At 54.7% G+C, this 16,292-nt stretch overlaps 1 protein-coding gene across 10 annotated transcripts in view; it reads right to left on the bottom strand.

Moving 5' to 3' along the window:
- Positions 1-16,292, bottom strand: part of PLEKHA6 (pleckstrin homology domain containing A6) — a 128,519-nt gene that overhangs the window by 19,719 nt on the left and 92,508 nt on the right. For 5 of the 10 annotated variants that reach the window (XM_081121822.1, XM_081121814.1, XM_081121816.1 and 2 more), the window contains 6 exons: positions 15,604-15,676; positions 13,343-13,443; positions 9,774-9,976; positions 7,809-8,291; positions 6,218-6,713; positions 5,655-5,741 (listed from right to left, as the gene is read on the bottom strand). In XM_081121822.1, the coding sequence (XP_080977948.1) occupies positions 5,655-5,741; positions 6,218-6,713; positions 7,809-8,291; positions 9,774-9,976; positions 13,343-13,443; positions 15,604-15,676 (1,443 nt within the window). Of the gene's footprint in view, positions 1-801; positions 883-4,543; positions 4,598-5,654; positions 5,742-6,217; positions 6,714-7,808; positions 8,292-9,773; positions 9,977-13,342; positions 13,444-15,603; positions 15,677-16,292 lie in introns of all 10 variants that reach the window. The other 5 variants (XM_081121815.1, XM_081121819.1, XM_081121817.1 and 2 more) reach the window with 5 other exon arrangements.

Below are 16,292 nucleotides of genomic sequence, written 5' to 3'. Positions count from 1 at the left end.
TGGCTTCCATCTGGGGCCCTGAGCTGAGCTGATTCTCTGTCCCTGGCTGGGAAGCCTGGGACGGCCAAGCTAGGCTCCATCCCAATTGTCCTAGGCTGATTCTGCAGACAGAGGTGCTGCTCAGCTCATGCTGAGTATCTCCTCTGCCCTAAGCTCTGGGATCTACTGCCGAGAGGGACTCCAAGGGTGTGTAGCTCCCAGACGGCTCGTTGGTAACAACTGTGAGAACAGCAGTTAACCTTGAGCTGTTTTTGGAGATAAGGCATGAGAGAATGGAATGAGTACTGGAAACACTTCAGAATTATTGACCTAGCGGATTTAATACCAGTCACAGGGCTTGTGCCTAAACCAGGATTGATACAAGTTCAGAAGTGTCTCTGGGTACAGGACATGCTCCCTGCCCTTGATGACACATCCAGTAACCACAGCACACTCTTCACACCTCTGGCACTGGATGGCTCCACATGCCCTTGACCCTAGTAATGTCTGTGCAGAAGATACCAAATCCAAAATAGAAGTCCTCGACATTAAAGGCAGAGTTGTGATCCCTGGCAGGCATGAGATGTTGGTGCTGGCCATTTTGATGGTTTGGGAAATGGGCCTTGGATTTCCCCATGAATGTGAGAAATGGAGGAAACACGGTGGGATTAAAGGAGGGAGACCAGGCTGAGCCTGGGAGATGAGGCCTGGCAGATGAGTGGGTTGGGTGGAGCAAGCCCCGTCCCAGATGAGTTGACTGGACCATGCACAAGCAGCTGAAATGGTGCTGACAGGGACCATGCTGCCAGGCAGAGGTCTTACTTGCATGAAGAGTTGGGCCCTGGGGGAGGAACTCTCCACCATGCGGTTCACCATACTGATGAGAGTCTCACTCTCACTCATCTGCAGCAGAGGAAGGAATGGACGATTCAAACTCAGACTCACACAGAGATACCGTCCCCACACCCTCCTGCGCTTGCTTTCCAGGAAACAGAAAGGGGCAGGTCCTCTTGGGGACTCCAGCACCCTCTATTTGGCCTTACCCATCACTCTTCCTTCGTGAACTCCATCTCAAACCAGCACTGAAGCTGCCCTTGAGAAAAGGCCACAGGAGGGAGCTGGGAGGCCACTGTGCCCTTGTTCGCAACTCTGAAGATGCCCCAGCCCAGTGACACCTCCCCAGGGTGCCCGAGTATTGTGGGTCTCAACCACATTGGCCCGGCTCTCATTCTGCACACTGCTTTAGTTAAAAGACCACACGGGCAGTTGCAAAGGCCAGTCTCCCCAAATGTGAACTAAATGAAACAACTGAAAAGCAACAACTGGGACCTGCTCTTTGGATAGGCCTTCCCAAACACATAGGCACAGGTCTCTCTCCCCGACCCCTGCCCACCTCTTGGCTCTAGAGTAGAAAGGATTGCTAAACATGGTTTCCAGAGCTGGGCTGGTAGCATCCATGCCGATCTTGGATGACGCTAGGGAGCAAATGAGGCCAAAACAAGCAAGCCATGTTAAAGGGACACCAGGCATCGGACACTGCTCTCCCAACACGTTATCTTATGTTTCAAGGATCGTTAGGAACATGAGGGGAAAGACTATTTGCCAAATGAAAAAGAAAGAACGAAAGAAAGGTGAGGGAGGGAGGGAGGGCGGGAAGGAGGGCGGGAGGGGGCACAAGCCAACCAAATCAACCAGAAATGCCATCATTTCCCCCACTGGTTCCAGTGGACAGCATCAAAAAGTGAACTTATTAGGGAGGATCCTTCGCTATGTCCCTTTAACTCAATTCACCTGCAGGCAGAGGCAGCGAAAGGAGTAGTTCAGGGAAAGCTTTTTAGGGAGGAGAAGTGGGTAAGGGAAAGGACAGGGCCACCCTAGGGCAGATCTCCTGGGTTCATAGTTCAGGAGGCCCCCACATTTTTTGCCCTTGTCTTTCCAATCTTTATTGGGCCCACGTTTTTCTCATACCATCTAGATGGCAGTCCAAATGCCGTCTTGCTTCTGTGGGCTGTGGATGGCTGAGGGGTACCCATCTACCTCCACTGCAGGGTCTACAGCATTTTAATTGGAAAATTTTTTGATGGCATAAAATGTGATTTAAAAGGCTTTCAAAAGAGCCATTGTAATATAAGGCTGAGTCTTTGTGAAATAGTTATAAGTCAATAGGACATCAACCACATTGTCTGTAAGGATCTGAACTCACATCGATCCCTATCTTCTAGGAGCCCGTGTGTGTGTGTGAGATAGTATTTACTGTGCATGGGGTGTGCGTATGTATGTATGTTTACATCTGCTGTCTGTGTGTCATGCTGTGTCCTGTGTGTGATGTGTGTATGGTGTGTGTATGTAAGACAAGGCAGATCTACCAACACATTGGGCTTTGAGAGACAGGGAGGCTGGGCTCTTCCTGGACACCCACAAATCTCATTCTTTCCCCAACCAGTGGACCTAGAGCAGTAAAGGAGAGGAGCAGCCCATGTGTACCCTATCTCTAGGAAGATTCCTGTATACCCTCCTCTGACTCTCCAAAATGTTAGATTTTACGAGAAAGCACCTGGCCCAGTGTCTTATACAGAGTAAGGGTGCTCAGTTAATATTTGAAATTGAGTTTTAGAAGAAAAAGAACAATAAAATAATCATAGCAGCAACCAGCACTCGTTGCCAATGCCTGACCAATGCTCTCATACTGGATTCTCCCAACAACTCTGTGACGTAGAGGGGGCAGGTTCTACAATGACTGCTTTATAATCGAGAAAACAAAGGCCCAGAGACTAAGAGACATTTTCAAGGTAAAAACAAACAAAAACAAACTGCTTGTAAATAGCAGAGCTGGAACTAACGTGCAGTGCCTATGTTCTAGACTCTTAGCATATAAAACTGCCTCTTAGGAATATCTGGAATATCTGTTTATCTGGGAGGGGATCCTCTGAAAGGTTATTTCTGAAGCCCCCCGCCTAAAGGACCCCCCTGGGAGGACAGAGGCCCCAGGAAAAGGCACTGCTGCATGCACTGAATAACTGAACAGCCAGGCACTGTGGATGGGCCACAGAGGGGAGGCCCTGCTCACCATTCCCCATATGGCAGACCCGTTCCCCCAGGGGTCAGCACTTCTAGGCTGGCTCGGGATTGGTCTCCCAGACAGGAAACCCACAGGGACTAGACACCCACGGACTGGACACCCACAGGGACTGGACAGCACAGGCTGCTTTCTGGAACTAAACTGCAATGTCCCTGAGGGCTGGGAGCCGTCCCTGACAGATATCAGTGCTTCCCAGTCCCCGAGGTCTTTTGCAAGGATGAGCTCAGGAAGACCTGGAGGCCCAGTGAGATGCTGGTCACGTGGCTTGCGACTAGCACCACCAGCAGTTACAGTTACAGCCTCCGATTGCTTGTTTCTGGTTCTTTTGACAGCTTTGAGAGCACAAAATCATCCTGATGAGGTTTGACTCCAGCTCCTTCATATATTAAATGTTTCCTTTGCTGTAAACTAGGTCAAAGCCCAGGATCATAGTCCGGGCTCTGCCACGCACTGTGTGCCGCCGGCACGTTCTCTAACCCCTCTGCGCTTTAAGTTTTACCAATTATACAAAGGAGATCATCACAGTGCCTACCTTGCAGGGTTTTTTATAAAGATTGAATGAGTTAGGTTCTGTAAAGTGCTTAGGATAGATGGAGCACAGAGGAAGCACTCAGTTATGGTCGCTGCTGCCATTGTTATTATTACTGTCATTATTATTTTCATCACCACCCCGGGCTGCCTCCACAGGACACTGTGTGCATGGCCTGGTGCCCCATGATTTGTAGCACAGAACATTAGAGTATGTGCTCAGGTGAGTGCCCAGCATGCTGACCCCCGGCCTGTCTAAACCCAGTGAGTGCCCCTTAGCTTCACGAGGCCAGGTAGCCAATGGGTAGAGCCCTGGAGCCGGGAGCCCAGGCAGCCAGTGGCTTCTTCCATCCCATGGGAACAATTGTGCCCCTTCAGGACACTCATCTGTGAAACTGGGTTGAAACTACTCCCTGAGTCCACCGTGGTGAGTTCTCAGAAAAACGTAAGTTGTGTATGCATGTGCACGGGCAAATACACTGAATCGATATAGTTTTCAAATCATCTTAGGACAGGTCTGTAGTCATCAGTTTACAGACTGTGGAGGCAAACAACCACCTCTGGAGTATGATAGGATACTTTCCCAGATCCCTCCTGAACTAAATCCTAGCAGTTTAGACCCAAGCATCTCATCTCTGCTCTTCTCTCAAGCCAAGATGCAAATTTCTGCCTGCCCCCGGGGCCGGTCCCATCTGCACTGAACAAACCGAGGTGGCATTAATTATTCATGGGGTCATTTGTATTCTCCTTTCCCCAAGAAACTCCCAGCTGCCCTAAAGAGCTTTGAAGAGGAGGGGCGTGAAGGCGCAAACCAAAATATAAGCCACTTTGTTGTGTCCTGGTTGTGCCAACAAAGGTTGTCAAATGGATGGAAGCTGAGGAGGTGGGAAGGAGGTGGGAAGGAGCGGGAGACGGGACAGGAGCAGGGGGTGGCGAGGGGGCACCAGCTCTGCCTACCTGCTGATCCAAATACTCTAGGTTTCTTTGCAACTGAAGGTCTAAAAGTTCATCCTACCCGGAGCCCGAGGCCCAACGGCAACACAAACAAACAGGAACAGGACAAAAGAAAACAATAAAAAGGAAGCAAAGCAGTTAAGAGTTAGCTGGGCAAGGACAGGAGGCCCCTCTGGCCTGGAGGAGTTCTGGGGAAGGGTCTGTGAGGATGCAGGCAGGCGAGGAAGCTGCCTGCTGGACCACCCAGAGCAGCCGCGGGGAGACACACTTGGGCCCCCTCCACGGCTCCTTGGTGGGCCTGGCCCTCCCCAGGTGAGGAAGCACCACAGAGGAGTGTAGTCAGCACCTCCGGCAGAGGCTTCCGAGTTTTCTGGGGAAATCTCTTGTTTCGGGATGGGTGCATTCACCATGTGTCAAGGCTGGAATTTGGACACTGGCAGAGGAGGAGGAGAGGGTACAGAGGAGCAGCCCTCCCTGCCCACCAGCGCCTTCTCCACCCTGGCCTCTTGGTGCAGTGCAGGGTGAGGGGACAGCCACAGGCTCTGGGGATGGAGATTCTGCCTGCAGGTTCCAGTGGCTCTCCCCTCCCCCTCAAGTGGAGCATCTGCATCTAGTTTTCCAGGTGGAGACAGAAATTCTTAGGAAAAGACACAGCAGAGAGGGGGAGGAATGGAGGAAACACAATATGGAAAATCTTTTCCTCCCCAGTCCTACAGTCTCCTTCCCCAGTTGGCATTCCAGGCAAGGACAAACTGGGAGCAGATACGCTTCGGGGGAGAGGCTGGAAGACCATGCCTGTTGGGGGCGCTAGCCTGACTGTCTTCTCAGCCCACAGTCTGAGCCCCTGTCCGGGCCCCTGGGTTGTGCTGCAGGATTGTCCTGAGCCCCAGAGGTTCAGGACATTACATGCTTTCAGATCTTGTCCTTGCTTCTCTGCCCTGTGTCACAGAGGAGAAGGGGTAACTGGCACCAAAGCCTTTTGGGGTCAGAGTCCTGGCCGGGAGGAAGGAGGTATCCAGAGGCTACTAAAAACCACATGGGCCAGGCAGTGGGCACAGAGGCCCTCCCTGGGAGGAGAGGCCCTGAGGGGGTTGTGGGGGGGGAGAGGACGTACCATCTTATCGTGAACCGTGGGGGGTGGTGGGTAGTTGTAGGGGTACAGTCCTGCAGGGACTGGCCGCCTGTCTCCCAGGTAATCATACTGGAAGAGAAAGGGGATTGGAGAGGTGAGAGGGTCCGGCTGGGACACAGGCTTCCCCACCAACTAAAGTTCAAGGTTAGGGATATTTGTATCCTGCCCCAGAACACATTCCAAACTAAAATGGACAGCACCTGTCCAGTGCAATATCTTTGCAATGATCTGTTCGGGTCCTCAGGATGTGAAAAGACAGCACCCTCTCAGCCCTCTTATACAGAATTAGGGTTCATGGCATATCCTGGCGATGGGCACAGAAAGCGATATTCCTCCTTAAGGGGCAAAGCAAGTCCCCCCGAGCAGCTCTCCTGGGGACGGAACCACAGGGCCAATGGCTCCCTGGGCAGCAGTGGCTGCCCTGTCCACACACAGACCAGTGTGCCCGTGTCCCAGATGCCTCTGCATCTCCACCTCTTCTCAGCAGATGGTCTCAGGCTTCTCGGGGACTCCAGGGGATGGGGGAGGGCAGGCCGATGGCTCACCTTGGGAGAGCTGATGGATCGCCTCATCACATAGGCAGCGGGGTCAGCATAGATGTCCTCACTGCGAGGCGGCAGCCGCTCAAAACGGGCACTGGGTGAACGGACAGGGGAGTAAATTCGGGCGTGGCTATAGGAGCCCTGGCTGGGCGAGCGGGGCACAGAATGGGACCGGGGCTGCAAGGACAGGCGGCGCAGGGAGCTGGAGGCGGCCTCCAGCTCGTCGTAATAGGCTGACTGCCTGGAGGGGCTGGGGATCCAGACGGTGCCATCCTGCCGCCCGTAGCTGGCAGGCTCCTTCCACCCACACCCGTTGCGGAAGGAGTGGCGCTTGTCCTCCAGGGCCCAGGGGGCGCTGATCCGGTCGTAGGCAGGCATGGAGCAGATGCTGTCTGGCCGCACCCCGGGTGGGTAGTACTGGTAATCGTCAGGGTACTGGGAGGAGTAGGGGCCGTAGTAGTCAGGGGGCCTGCGGGACATGGGGTAGAACCTAGAGGGACTGAGAGAGAGCAGTGTAAGGAAGTAGGCAGAGGGGCATGTCCCTCCCCATCTGCCCATCCCCCTGCCACGCCTCTGAGTCCTCCAGCCCAGTGAGGGGCTTGATCAGGGGAGGGGTGCCTCAGGCTGGCCTGGTGAGCACACACAGCCTCAGGGAAGACCCCGTGCTCAGGACTCCTCCCTCAGCCACCTCCCTGAGCTCCCAGATTCCACCAGTCAGAGCTTCCATGTTCGTCTCTTTAAAAATGAAACATCCCAGGGGAGAAACTTTAAGCCTTATTAGCCATCTCTATCTCCACGTGAACCAATTTATCAGATCCTGTCCAGAGGCAAACAGAAGAAAGCGAGTATACCAGGCCCCCGGAGGAGCGCGGGGAGGAACAAAGGGCAGCTCCCGGCTCTCCTGGGACTGTGCCAGGGGAGGCGCTCGCCCGGGGAGGGGGGCAGCGGCCGGGCGCCAGACCCCCGGCGGCCAGCAGCCCTCCTGAGGCTGCTGCCTTCCACTGCCCGAGCTGCCCGGACCCCAGGGCCCAGAAAGTATCTTCAAACGGTTGAAAGCCAGTCACTAGATGAAAGAGTGCATTGGTACAGATGGCAGAACTAGGATCAATGAGTGGCAACATTTTGTTTCTTTCCTCTTTTTAAAAACAGCCGATAAACATTGGCTTGCAAACAATTAGAGCCGTTCAAGAATGGAGTCGGCTTGGCGCTTGATTAGTGCATCTCCTGTCGGTGGAAACACTGGACAGAGGATGCTGTGCGAGGGTCAGAGCTCTGGTGGGCGGATGCCTGATTGGAATAATTTTAAGGACCCTCCCTACGACTGCCGGCCTGTTTCCTGGGCCACCCATCCCCCTCGTGGAGAGATACTGGGTGCTCTGTCCCTTCCTCTGAAGGAAGTAGACAGAGGGCAGAGTCAGGGGCAGAGGGAGCCTTGAGGGCAGGAAAGGATTAGGGTAAGCGGGACGCTGGGGTTTCTTGGTTTCACAACACAGCCTGGTTTCCAAAGGGGCTGCCTCTTATGTTACTCCCCAGCCCAGCCCTCAGAGGAGACAGCAGCCCACCCAGCGCCACCCCTGCTCCTCGCCAGCCTCACCTCCGAAGGTCTTCAGGCGGGGGCACCCCCCGACGCAGGTTCACCCACTGCTGAAGCTGGTTCATGGAGCTCTTGCGCTGGGCAATCTTGTCAGGGTTGGTGTGCGGGGGGAAGCTGGGCCGGTGTCCCCCACTCTCTGAGTCCTGAGGCGGGAAAGCCGTGCTCCCTGGTCGGCTGGGGGAGCTGTACTGCCAGCCGTTGGGCTGGGTGGGCCGCTCCCCGCCCCCAGGGACCCTTGGGCCCTCAGGGTAAGGGCTGCCTGGCTCTGAGGCTGGTTCCACTCCAGCTTGGATGCCATTAGCTTTCACCAGCGGCTCGCTCTGGACTTCGGGCCTCTCGGGCCTCCTCTCTGCCTTCTCGCAGCCTCGGCCATCGCCCTCCCCTCGAGTCTTGGCCTCTGGCTCAGGCTTGGGGAGGCTGTTGTGAGGTGGCTGGTGGTGGTGTTTGCTGGGTGGGATGTTCTCTGAGTCTGGCTTCTCGTGGCTGCAGGGTGCCAAGGGAGATGACGTAAGTGATTCCGGCCCAGCAGGGAGTTGGGTGGGGGGTGGTAAACTGGGAGGGAGAAAGGGGTGGAGAAGGGTGGGCAGAAAGGTAGCAATGGGGACAGAATTTGATAAATTACAATTCTGTCTCCCAATTATATAGCCATCGATTCTGCCTACGCGTAACGTGTTCATTCTGCCCTCCAGGTCTTCTCCCAAGGGCCACTCCGCTCCCGTCAGCCGATCTGCGTCAGCCCGGCCTTCAAGCTGTGGCCTAGACTAAGCTCACCCAAGTCTCGGTCTTCTCTGGAGTCTGTCCCTGACACAGCCCCAGACTTGGTCTACACGACACTAAAACTTCACAGCGCTGGCCATCCTGATGTCCCAGCCACAGAGGCCTGTTACAGGCCAGCCCTCCCTCCCTCCCATAAAGGTTCCTCGAACTGGGCTTCCTGGCAGGATGGGGACAGGACCGCTCGCTGTGGGATCAAACACGAAGGCACTGGGGCAGAAGCTAGTGCTACAAACGCCACAGGCATAGAAACGTGCTAGTTCCTTCTCAGAAACAAGCTTCTTCCAGGACCAACTTTTCGTTAAATATGAGGTCCACAAGGCAGGAGCCTGTCAGAATTTTACTCCCTTGTTTTCCTAACACTCGATAGCGTGCCTTGCATGTTTCTATTTATGGTAAATTTTTATGAAATGAATGAGTGAACCACTGGAAGCATGCCCCTTGGGTGAAGCAAAGATGGACTCTTGTGACAATGTTCCCCCTATAGTTTCTCAAACTCGCCATATTCAAGCATTCTTGCCGAGACATTGCTTGGTCTACATTTCTAGTCCATGTGAATAGACTTGGAGTCTATACTGTAACAGCTCCTTCTAGATCCCTGTTAACATCAAACTCAACACCCTCCAGTAGAGGCAGGCGCCCAGATTGTGGCTGAGGAAGTGATGGGAACGGCCACGTACCGGGTGCTCATGACATACCAAGCATTTTATACACTGTATAGTCCTCACAGCAGCCTATGAGGTAGGACTGTAATTGTATAAACTATATACAAGCTATGAGGTAGGATTATAATTGCTGTCTTTGAGGACAGGAAACTCAGGTTCACAGAGGTTAAGTAACTTACACTGAGGTCTCACTGTGGGCAAGTGACCACGTTGGGATTTCAACCTGAGTCCACCTTTGTGTGCTTAACATGCACAACCAAGGAAAACTGAGCAAATGAGCCTGGTCTTAGGCTCTTGGCCAGGCCCCACTGGAGCCCAGCTTCTCTCTTGACCTCCACCAGCTCAGAGAGAAGAGGAGGAGCGGTCAGGGGAAGAGACTGCAGCTCTGAAATCACGTAGCCAGGCACCCTGTTCAGTGGTGCAACCCAGCACAGTGGGGTCGTTGATGGCATAGAGTGGGGTGCTTCCTCTCTCTTCCTTTTTCCCTAGCACTCCCCACACGTAGGCCCTGTACCCTGGTACTCACTTGAGGCGCACAGCTTGGGGCACCGACTTCTGGGCTGGGGGTATCTGTACTCGGGCAGCCTCCCCCATGGCCTGGATCCAGGCCTCCTGCTCCTCAGGGCTCTCAGCACTGAAGAAGTAGGTGCGGACCCCGGCATGCTCAGCCTGTGGGGAGACGCAGTGCTTGGAACCGGCCCCAGTCTCGTCCACCCAGCACACGGTCACCTGTAGGGAGAAGACACCCATACCCACAGAGTGGGTGGTCAGGAAGGCTGTGCCCATGACCTGCAGCTTTTTCCACATGGAGCTCAGGAGCAAGGTGAGGAGGGGGGCCCACAGGTATATCGGGTGCTCCAGGTGTCTGCCTTGGCTAGCTCTCTGGACACCACTGGGCAGCCTAGGTAAGCTTACTTGCCCCACCTGAGGTGGTTACAAGCAGGAGGGACAATTACCATGCCCACTTTCCCATCAAATTCTATCTCCAATTTGAAGGGCAGTTAGCCAATGTCTGGGAGAGATGCCCCCAGCACACACCAATGTCCGGGCCTCTGAGAAGCCAGTACTGCCTCCTCCGTGCAGGCAGCTGGGCTTCTCTCGTGGCATGCAAGGGGCACGCGCAGACAGTCAGGGCACGCTACCTAGTTGGCGGCCGCGAGCAGGTGCGGCAGGCGGGAACCCAGAAGAAAGCTCCTGTCCGGAGGAGGGGTCCTCACGCAGTCAGGAGGAGAAGCAGAGAACAGGTCAACCGAACACCAGAGGGAGAGACAGAGACCACGTGGCAGGAATGTCGAGGAGCAGATAAAAGTGGGGGGCTATTCAAACAATCCCCTTCTACTCGGTGTTACCACTGGGACAACAGCAGCCAGCAATGCCCAGTGCGGCCCACCAGGAGGCAGTGGAGAGCTTGCACCAAGGGAATTTGGGCTGGTGGCAGAGGGAAGTCAGGGAATCCCAGTGCTAACCCTAGCTCTGTTCCTGGCCAGCTCTGGCCTCAATGGATGCGTCTATTGAATGGGAGGGGTCTGCCTGGTGAAATTCAAGATTCTTAGGTTCCAAGGAAAAGCAGCTCCAGCGTTCGATTTTTTGTGGGATCTCAGCATACCCCCTAGGTGAGACTTTCCGTCTCCCAGAAAAGCATGTTTATCCCACTCTACATGAGATCCAAAGTGATTCAGTCTCAGATGGGAACCTCACTTTGGCCTCTGACCCCTTGGGGGATAAATCCTGGACCTCTGGCATTGAAAGGAGAGAAGACAGGGCTCCTCTGGACAAGCCCCAGGGCTCTCTAAGCAGCGATATCAAATCCACACCCTCCAAATGCTCTCCTGGCTGGACCTTGGTTCCACTGCAGCCCCTTCCCCCTGCAGAGGATTCCTTCCTGACAGGAGCCCTTACCCAGTGAGGGCACGTCTCCTTTTCCAGGGGTAGAGATAAGCCTTCCTCTGGATACCGTCAGTCCCCACCCTCCAGCAGGGGGCCCAGCATGTTGGCAGAGGCAGGGAGGTGCTGAGAAAAAGCCAGCGAAGCTGTGAGGAGGTGTCTGGGGGTTTGAATCTACGTAGGGATGTGGAGACCAGGGGCCCAGGCAAGCCCTCCGTGGTGGAGAACACAGGGCTATGGTAGAGGAGACGTGGGACGGGTCTAGGCGTGCCCTGGGGCTGGTGGGAGTGGACAGCAGATGAGTTAAATGCTCAGCATCTTGTGAGCCTTTTGAGTGCAGAGCACTGCTCTGGGCACCAGGCCCGGGAAAGCTGAGACGTGCTCTCTGCACTCCAAAGAGCTCGTGGTCAAACCGGAGGGCACCATGTGCCCACAGGGAATGAGGAGAGAGCAGAGGCCTGGGAACAACTACTGGTGACAGGGGAAGGCAGAGGGCCTGGGGAAGACAGGGCAACTGCAGGGGAGCCAGGAGGGGACACCTGCCTGGAGCCAGGAAAGGGGACCAGAGAATTGCGGGAGGTGCCCAGTGGGGCGTAGTCCAAGCCCCACAGGGCTGGAAGAGGTCATGGCATTCAGCAGTGGGTGGGGCAGGGACAGTCCAGGCTCATCATCAGCCTTCCAAGAGTTTCACTTGGTGGCCACAGCAGGACAAACCTCCTTTCCCTGGGGAGGGGCCTCTGAATAGCCACAACTGGAACCCTTTGTGGCCACTGAGTACAGCTCTCTGAGCTGGTTTAAAGAGGCAGTGAACTCCTGGGGGGATGGGGAGGGAGGAGAGCAGCTGATGGGCCCAGAGGGAAGATCTGGGGTTTAGGGTGGGTGGATGTCAGTCAGCGGGTGTTGATCTGATGCCTGGCGAGCTCTGCGCTGGAGTGCGCATGTGTCCATGCACCGGTCTGGAACCGAGGGTGAGGCAGGCTGTCTGCCTGTGTGGGTGAGTGTGTGCATGTGCGTATAGCAGGACTGTTTGTTGTTGGGTAAACAGCTTGTTCCTGTTTTCACAGCTAGAACCCAGCTCCCTGGAGCCAGAGTTTTATTAATTGTTCATTCTGTTCACACCTCTGTCAGACAGGACCCAGGGAGGCTGCAAACTAATTATGTGCAAAAGAAGTCCCTCCTTGTTCCCAGAGTAGCACCTGTGTGTGCTGTCCACCTCCACTCTGAGGCCAGGTGGCCGGAGTCTGAAGGACAGAAAGGGGCGGTCTCTCAGGCTCAGACCCTGACCTGGGGTAACCTGTAGGTCCCATCACCTAATACCACAGCTTCAGGTTTGCAGGGCCTTGGACAGCAACTCTCCACTGGGAGAGAGGGCTTTGTGCTAAGAAAATGCACGGGCAATATCATATTTGGAAAATGAAAAGGAACCTAGGGTCTTTTCATCATAAAATACAAAAAGAGCCTGGGATTTTTAAAATCATTTTTAATAGGTCATCCATTTTTAAATGTGACGAAACACTGCCTAGGATGAGCCAGCTGCAGCCTTGGATGGGTGGATCCCCAGGGCTTCCGAGGGAGCCGTGCTGAGCGGGCAGGAGAGGCCCATCTCCCTGCGTACTTGTTCTATCCAACTGTCCGCATGAGGTTTGCTTCTCTTGATTATAATGAAATTCAACCCCTAATTTCCTCTAAACATTAAAATCTGAGTAAGTTTGATTGTGGATCTAGTTTCCTGGGCCCAAGGTGGGGAGAAAGACTTTCCAGAAAGAATTTCAGCCCTTCCACCCCCCAGCCTGTAGCTCCTGCCTCGCTGCTAGGGGTCTCCCAGGTGGCCAGGAGCCAGGCCACTGGGCAGAGGGTCCACAGGCTCAGAAAACAACTGGGCTACATTTATTGATATTTATCTGAATAGAGTTGATATACTCCTCCCTCCACCCCTAGGAAAAACTGTGGTACCACTGAAACACATCTCTCCTGGCCCACCCGAGGGAGAACCACCCACCCAACCCCAAGGAAAGAGGAGGGGGTCCCGGCACGGCCTCACCTTAGCCTTAGGACAGCCTGCATGGAGCCCAGGGGCCACTGCCCACCCTCTCCCTCCACTACCACTTTGACTCCTTCAGGAGGTGGCTCTTGACCTCTCTCCATCCCCCTGTGCTCTAGAAGAACAGGCCTCCCTCCCCCATCTGACCGGGGAGAGGAAGGCCAACTGACCTTAAAGGTGTGTTTTCGACTGATGTTGTCCGAGGGCTGCACCGCGGCCACCCGGAAACTCAGGAGGGGGATGCTGCCCAGGATGCTCTCCTCCTTCTCGTCTGTTGGGAAGTAGAGGCGCGGTGAGGTGAGTGTGCGCGTGCAAGGGGGCGAGGGGCACGGCAACCCTATTATGATAAACTGCGATACGTATTTGTTGCCCATCTACTGGCAGGTGCTCAGGGCCACCATATACCACCACATGGGTGTGCTCTGCACAGCACCCAGACGCATACTCCCTGGAACTGGGCACGTGGTGGCTCTGCAGACATGCTCTACAGCTGTCCAGAGGTGAATGGGAGGGAAGCAGTCCCACCTCAGGGAGCTGACACTCTACTACACAAGTACGCAAATCAGTTAGACCTAAGGTTTGGGAGTGTTTGCTCTACGCCAGACACTGTTCTGAGTGGATTTAACCCTCTCAACAATCCTGGGTGCTTTATTACCCCATTTCATGGGTAAGGAGGCTGAGACGCAGAGAGGTTAGGTAATTTGTCCAGGTTACTTAAGTAGAAAGCGGTGGACTGGTCTCTGAACCCGAGGAGCCTGACTCCCAAGCTATCATCCCTAACCACTGTCCTATGCAGAGTGCCTGTCCAGCACGAGACAATCCCAACGGCCACACAGAGCGGGGCAACAGGATGGGCGTGGGAGAGTGGGCAGCCCCTTCCTTGCTCTGGCTCCTCTGGGTGACTGTTTCTAAGGTCCTTGCAGGCACCCAGCAGCTGCTTTGTCTTCTCCTGGCACAGACACGCCCCCTTTACCGTCCTCGTGTCTCCAGGGAAGGCTTGCCCCTGCATGGCCTCCTGGCCCTCTGGGCCCTGGATCAGGCTAACAATCAGGCTGTTGCATAATTCATCCTGGATCTCCAAAGGAGCCTGACGGATTAGCTAGGCGGGCCCCCAGCTGTCAGCAGGAGGCCCGAAAGGGTGGGGGTGTTCTGCGGGATAGGATGGGGGCCACTATGAGGCCATGGCAAGACCCTCCCCACTTGCCCAGAACAGCTCTTTATTCCCTGGGCCGGAAATGCTGTAAAACCCCGATAGGGTTCAGAAGAAATCTCTTAGGGTTTATAAACTCCACTGGTTCTCTTTCCTCTTACTCACCACTTGCACAAGATGCTTGGCTCAATGTCCAGCTTCGAGTGCAGACCTCGCCTGGTACCCAGAGAAGGGCTAAGCCAAAGGAACAGGAGGGACCAGGGCTGGAGACCCAGGGCCTCTTCAGGAAAGCAGAGGCTGCCAGCCCCTAGAGGAGACAGGCGCCTGCCTGGTACTGTCCCGGTTGGTATTTAGGGGATCTCCGGAGAGCATCTGACCCCAATAGTGGATAGTGACCCCCATAGCAGTGCCCTTTGAAGAGCACAGATTTTTAAAGTTCTGCCCTCATGCCAGGCTGAGAGTTTCTCCTCTGAAGAGAGCCTGGCTTTCCCCCAACTTTGTTCACACTCTGGCTCCATTGCAGCCCTCTATCCTGGAGGCCCAGCCCGGGCAGATTCTTATCCCCCGATCTTGGGGTTTCCTCTGTGACTGGGCCCTGAATATGCAGCCCCTTCCTGATTTCTCTCCTCAGAGTTCAGGTGGCAGCAGCTGAGGGCACAGAAATAGCAGTGTGGGGCGGGGGTGGGGGGGGTCACTGGGTACAACCTTTGTTTGCCAAAGTTAATGATTCACTGAGTTGCTCCAGGAAGGCCCAGAGAAGTCTGGCTCTGCCCTTTCCAGGGTGTGGAGGGGCAGGGAAAGGAAACCGTCTCTCCTTCTCCACCCAGTGCCCTGCATCAGCGGGACGGGACCACCACTGTCACCACCCTCACTCTTCCCTCTGTGCCCTCCCTGACCCAATGTTGCTGTATATATTTGTATATTTTTAAAATACCTTCCTAGAGATTACTTCACCAGTGTTATCAGACCTTTGCCCTCTGGTTTTTGGAGAGGGTCGGGAGTGAGTGTTGGGTGGACAAAGAGGGCAGAAGCTGGGGATATTCATTTATTCCTCATTGATGGAGCACCTACTGTGTGCCACTCACTGTGGTGGCTGCTGTGGACATAGCAGTGAACAAAGTGGACAAAAAGTGCTGCCTCCATGGATCGGACTGTGCCTTCTGTGGGACAGGAAGAAGGTCAGCACACAAGCTCCAGTGAGTGGGTGGCCTGCCGATAGCGATCTGGCAGATGGGACAGAGTGGTGGGCACTCATCCCCACAGGCCTGGGGACAAGCTCACCTTTATAGTAGAAGAGGCAGCGGTCCACCAGGACGAACCAGCGTTTGTTCCACTGCTTGACCCCAGAGCTGGCCTGCGGAGCAGTGGAGAGAGACAGACAGGAGGGCTGTGAGCTGGGCACGGGGAGGAGCGGGATGCGTTAGGGAGAGCGCTGCACTAACTATCAGGATATCCTGCATCTGGTTGCAGCTCGGCCACTAACAAGTAGCACTAACCCCCTTGAGACCCCAGAGGCAGGAACCCGACATTGGATTATTGCCTGTGACCTTCAGTTCTGTCATCCTGGGCCTCAGTGCCTTCCCCCCGCCCAGGGAAGTTAAGAAGGCAGGAGACGAGCCAGAGCGAGTGAGCAGAGGGCAGGCAGGGACAGTGGCAAGGCCACTGGGGAGAGCTGGACCCTAGACTTAAAGGACCCCATCCTTTCCATAGCAAGAGGCACCAGCTGAGGATGAGTCAGCAGGTTGCTCTAACAGGGTGGGTGACCTAGCATATTTCAAAGTCATTGTATCTGCCATCAGGAGATCTAGCTGGATTCTCAAATAGGACACTAATTTTTCTGTGTGATTTAGGAAGATACTTGACTTCTCTGAGCTTTCATAAAATTAGAAGATTCATTCACAGAGATATACCAAGTGAGGGATCGAAGACATACCAAACAGGAATGGACTGTGGCAAGCTCAGAGGAATTT

Source organism: Miniopterus schreibersii, assembly GCF_964146895.1.
Source record: "Miniopterus schreibersii genome assembly, chromosome: 19".
Lineage (NCBI taxonomy): Eukaryota > Metazoa > Chordata > Mammalia > Chiroptera > Miniopteridae > Miniopterus > Miniopterus schreibersii.
This window is presented reverse-complemented; position numbering and strand designations above follow the sequence as displayed.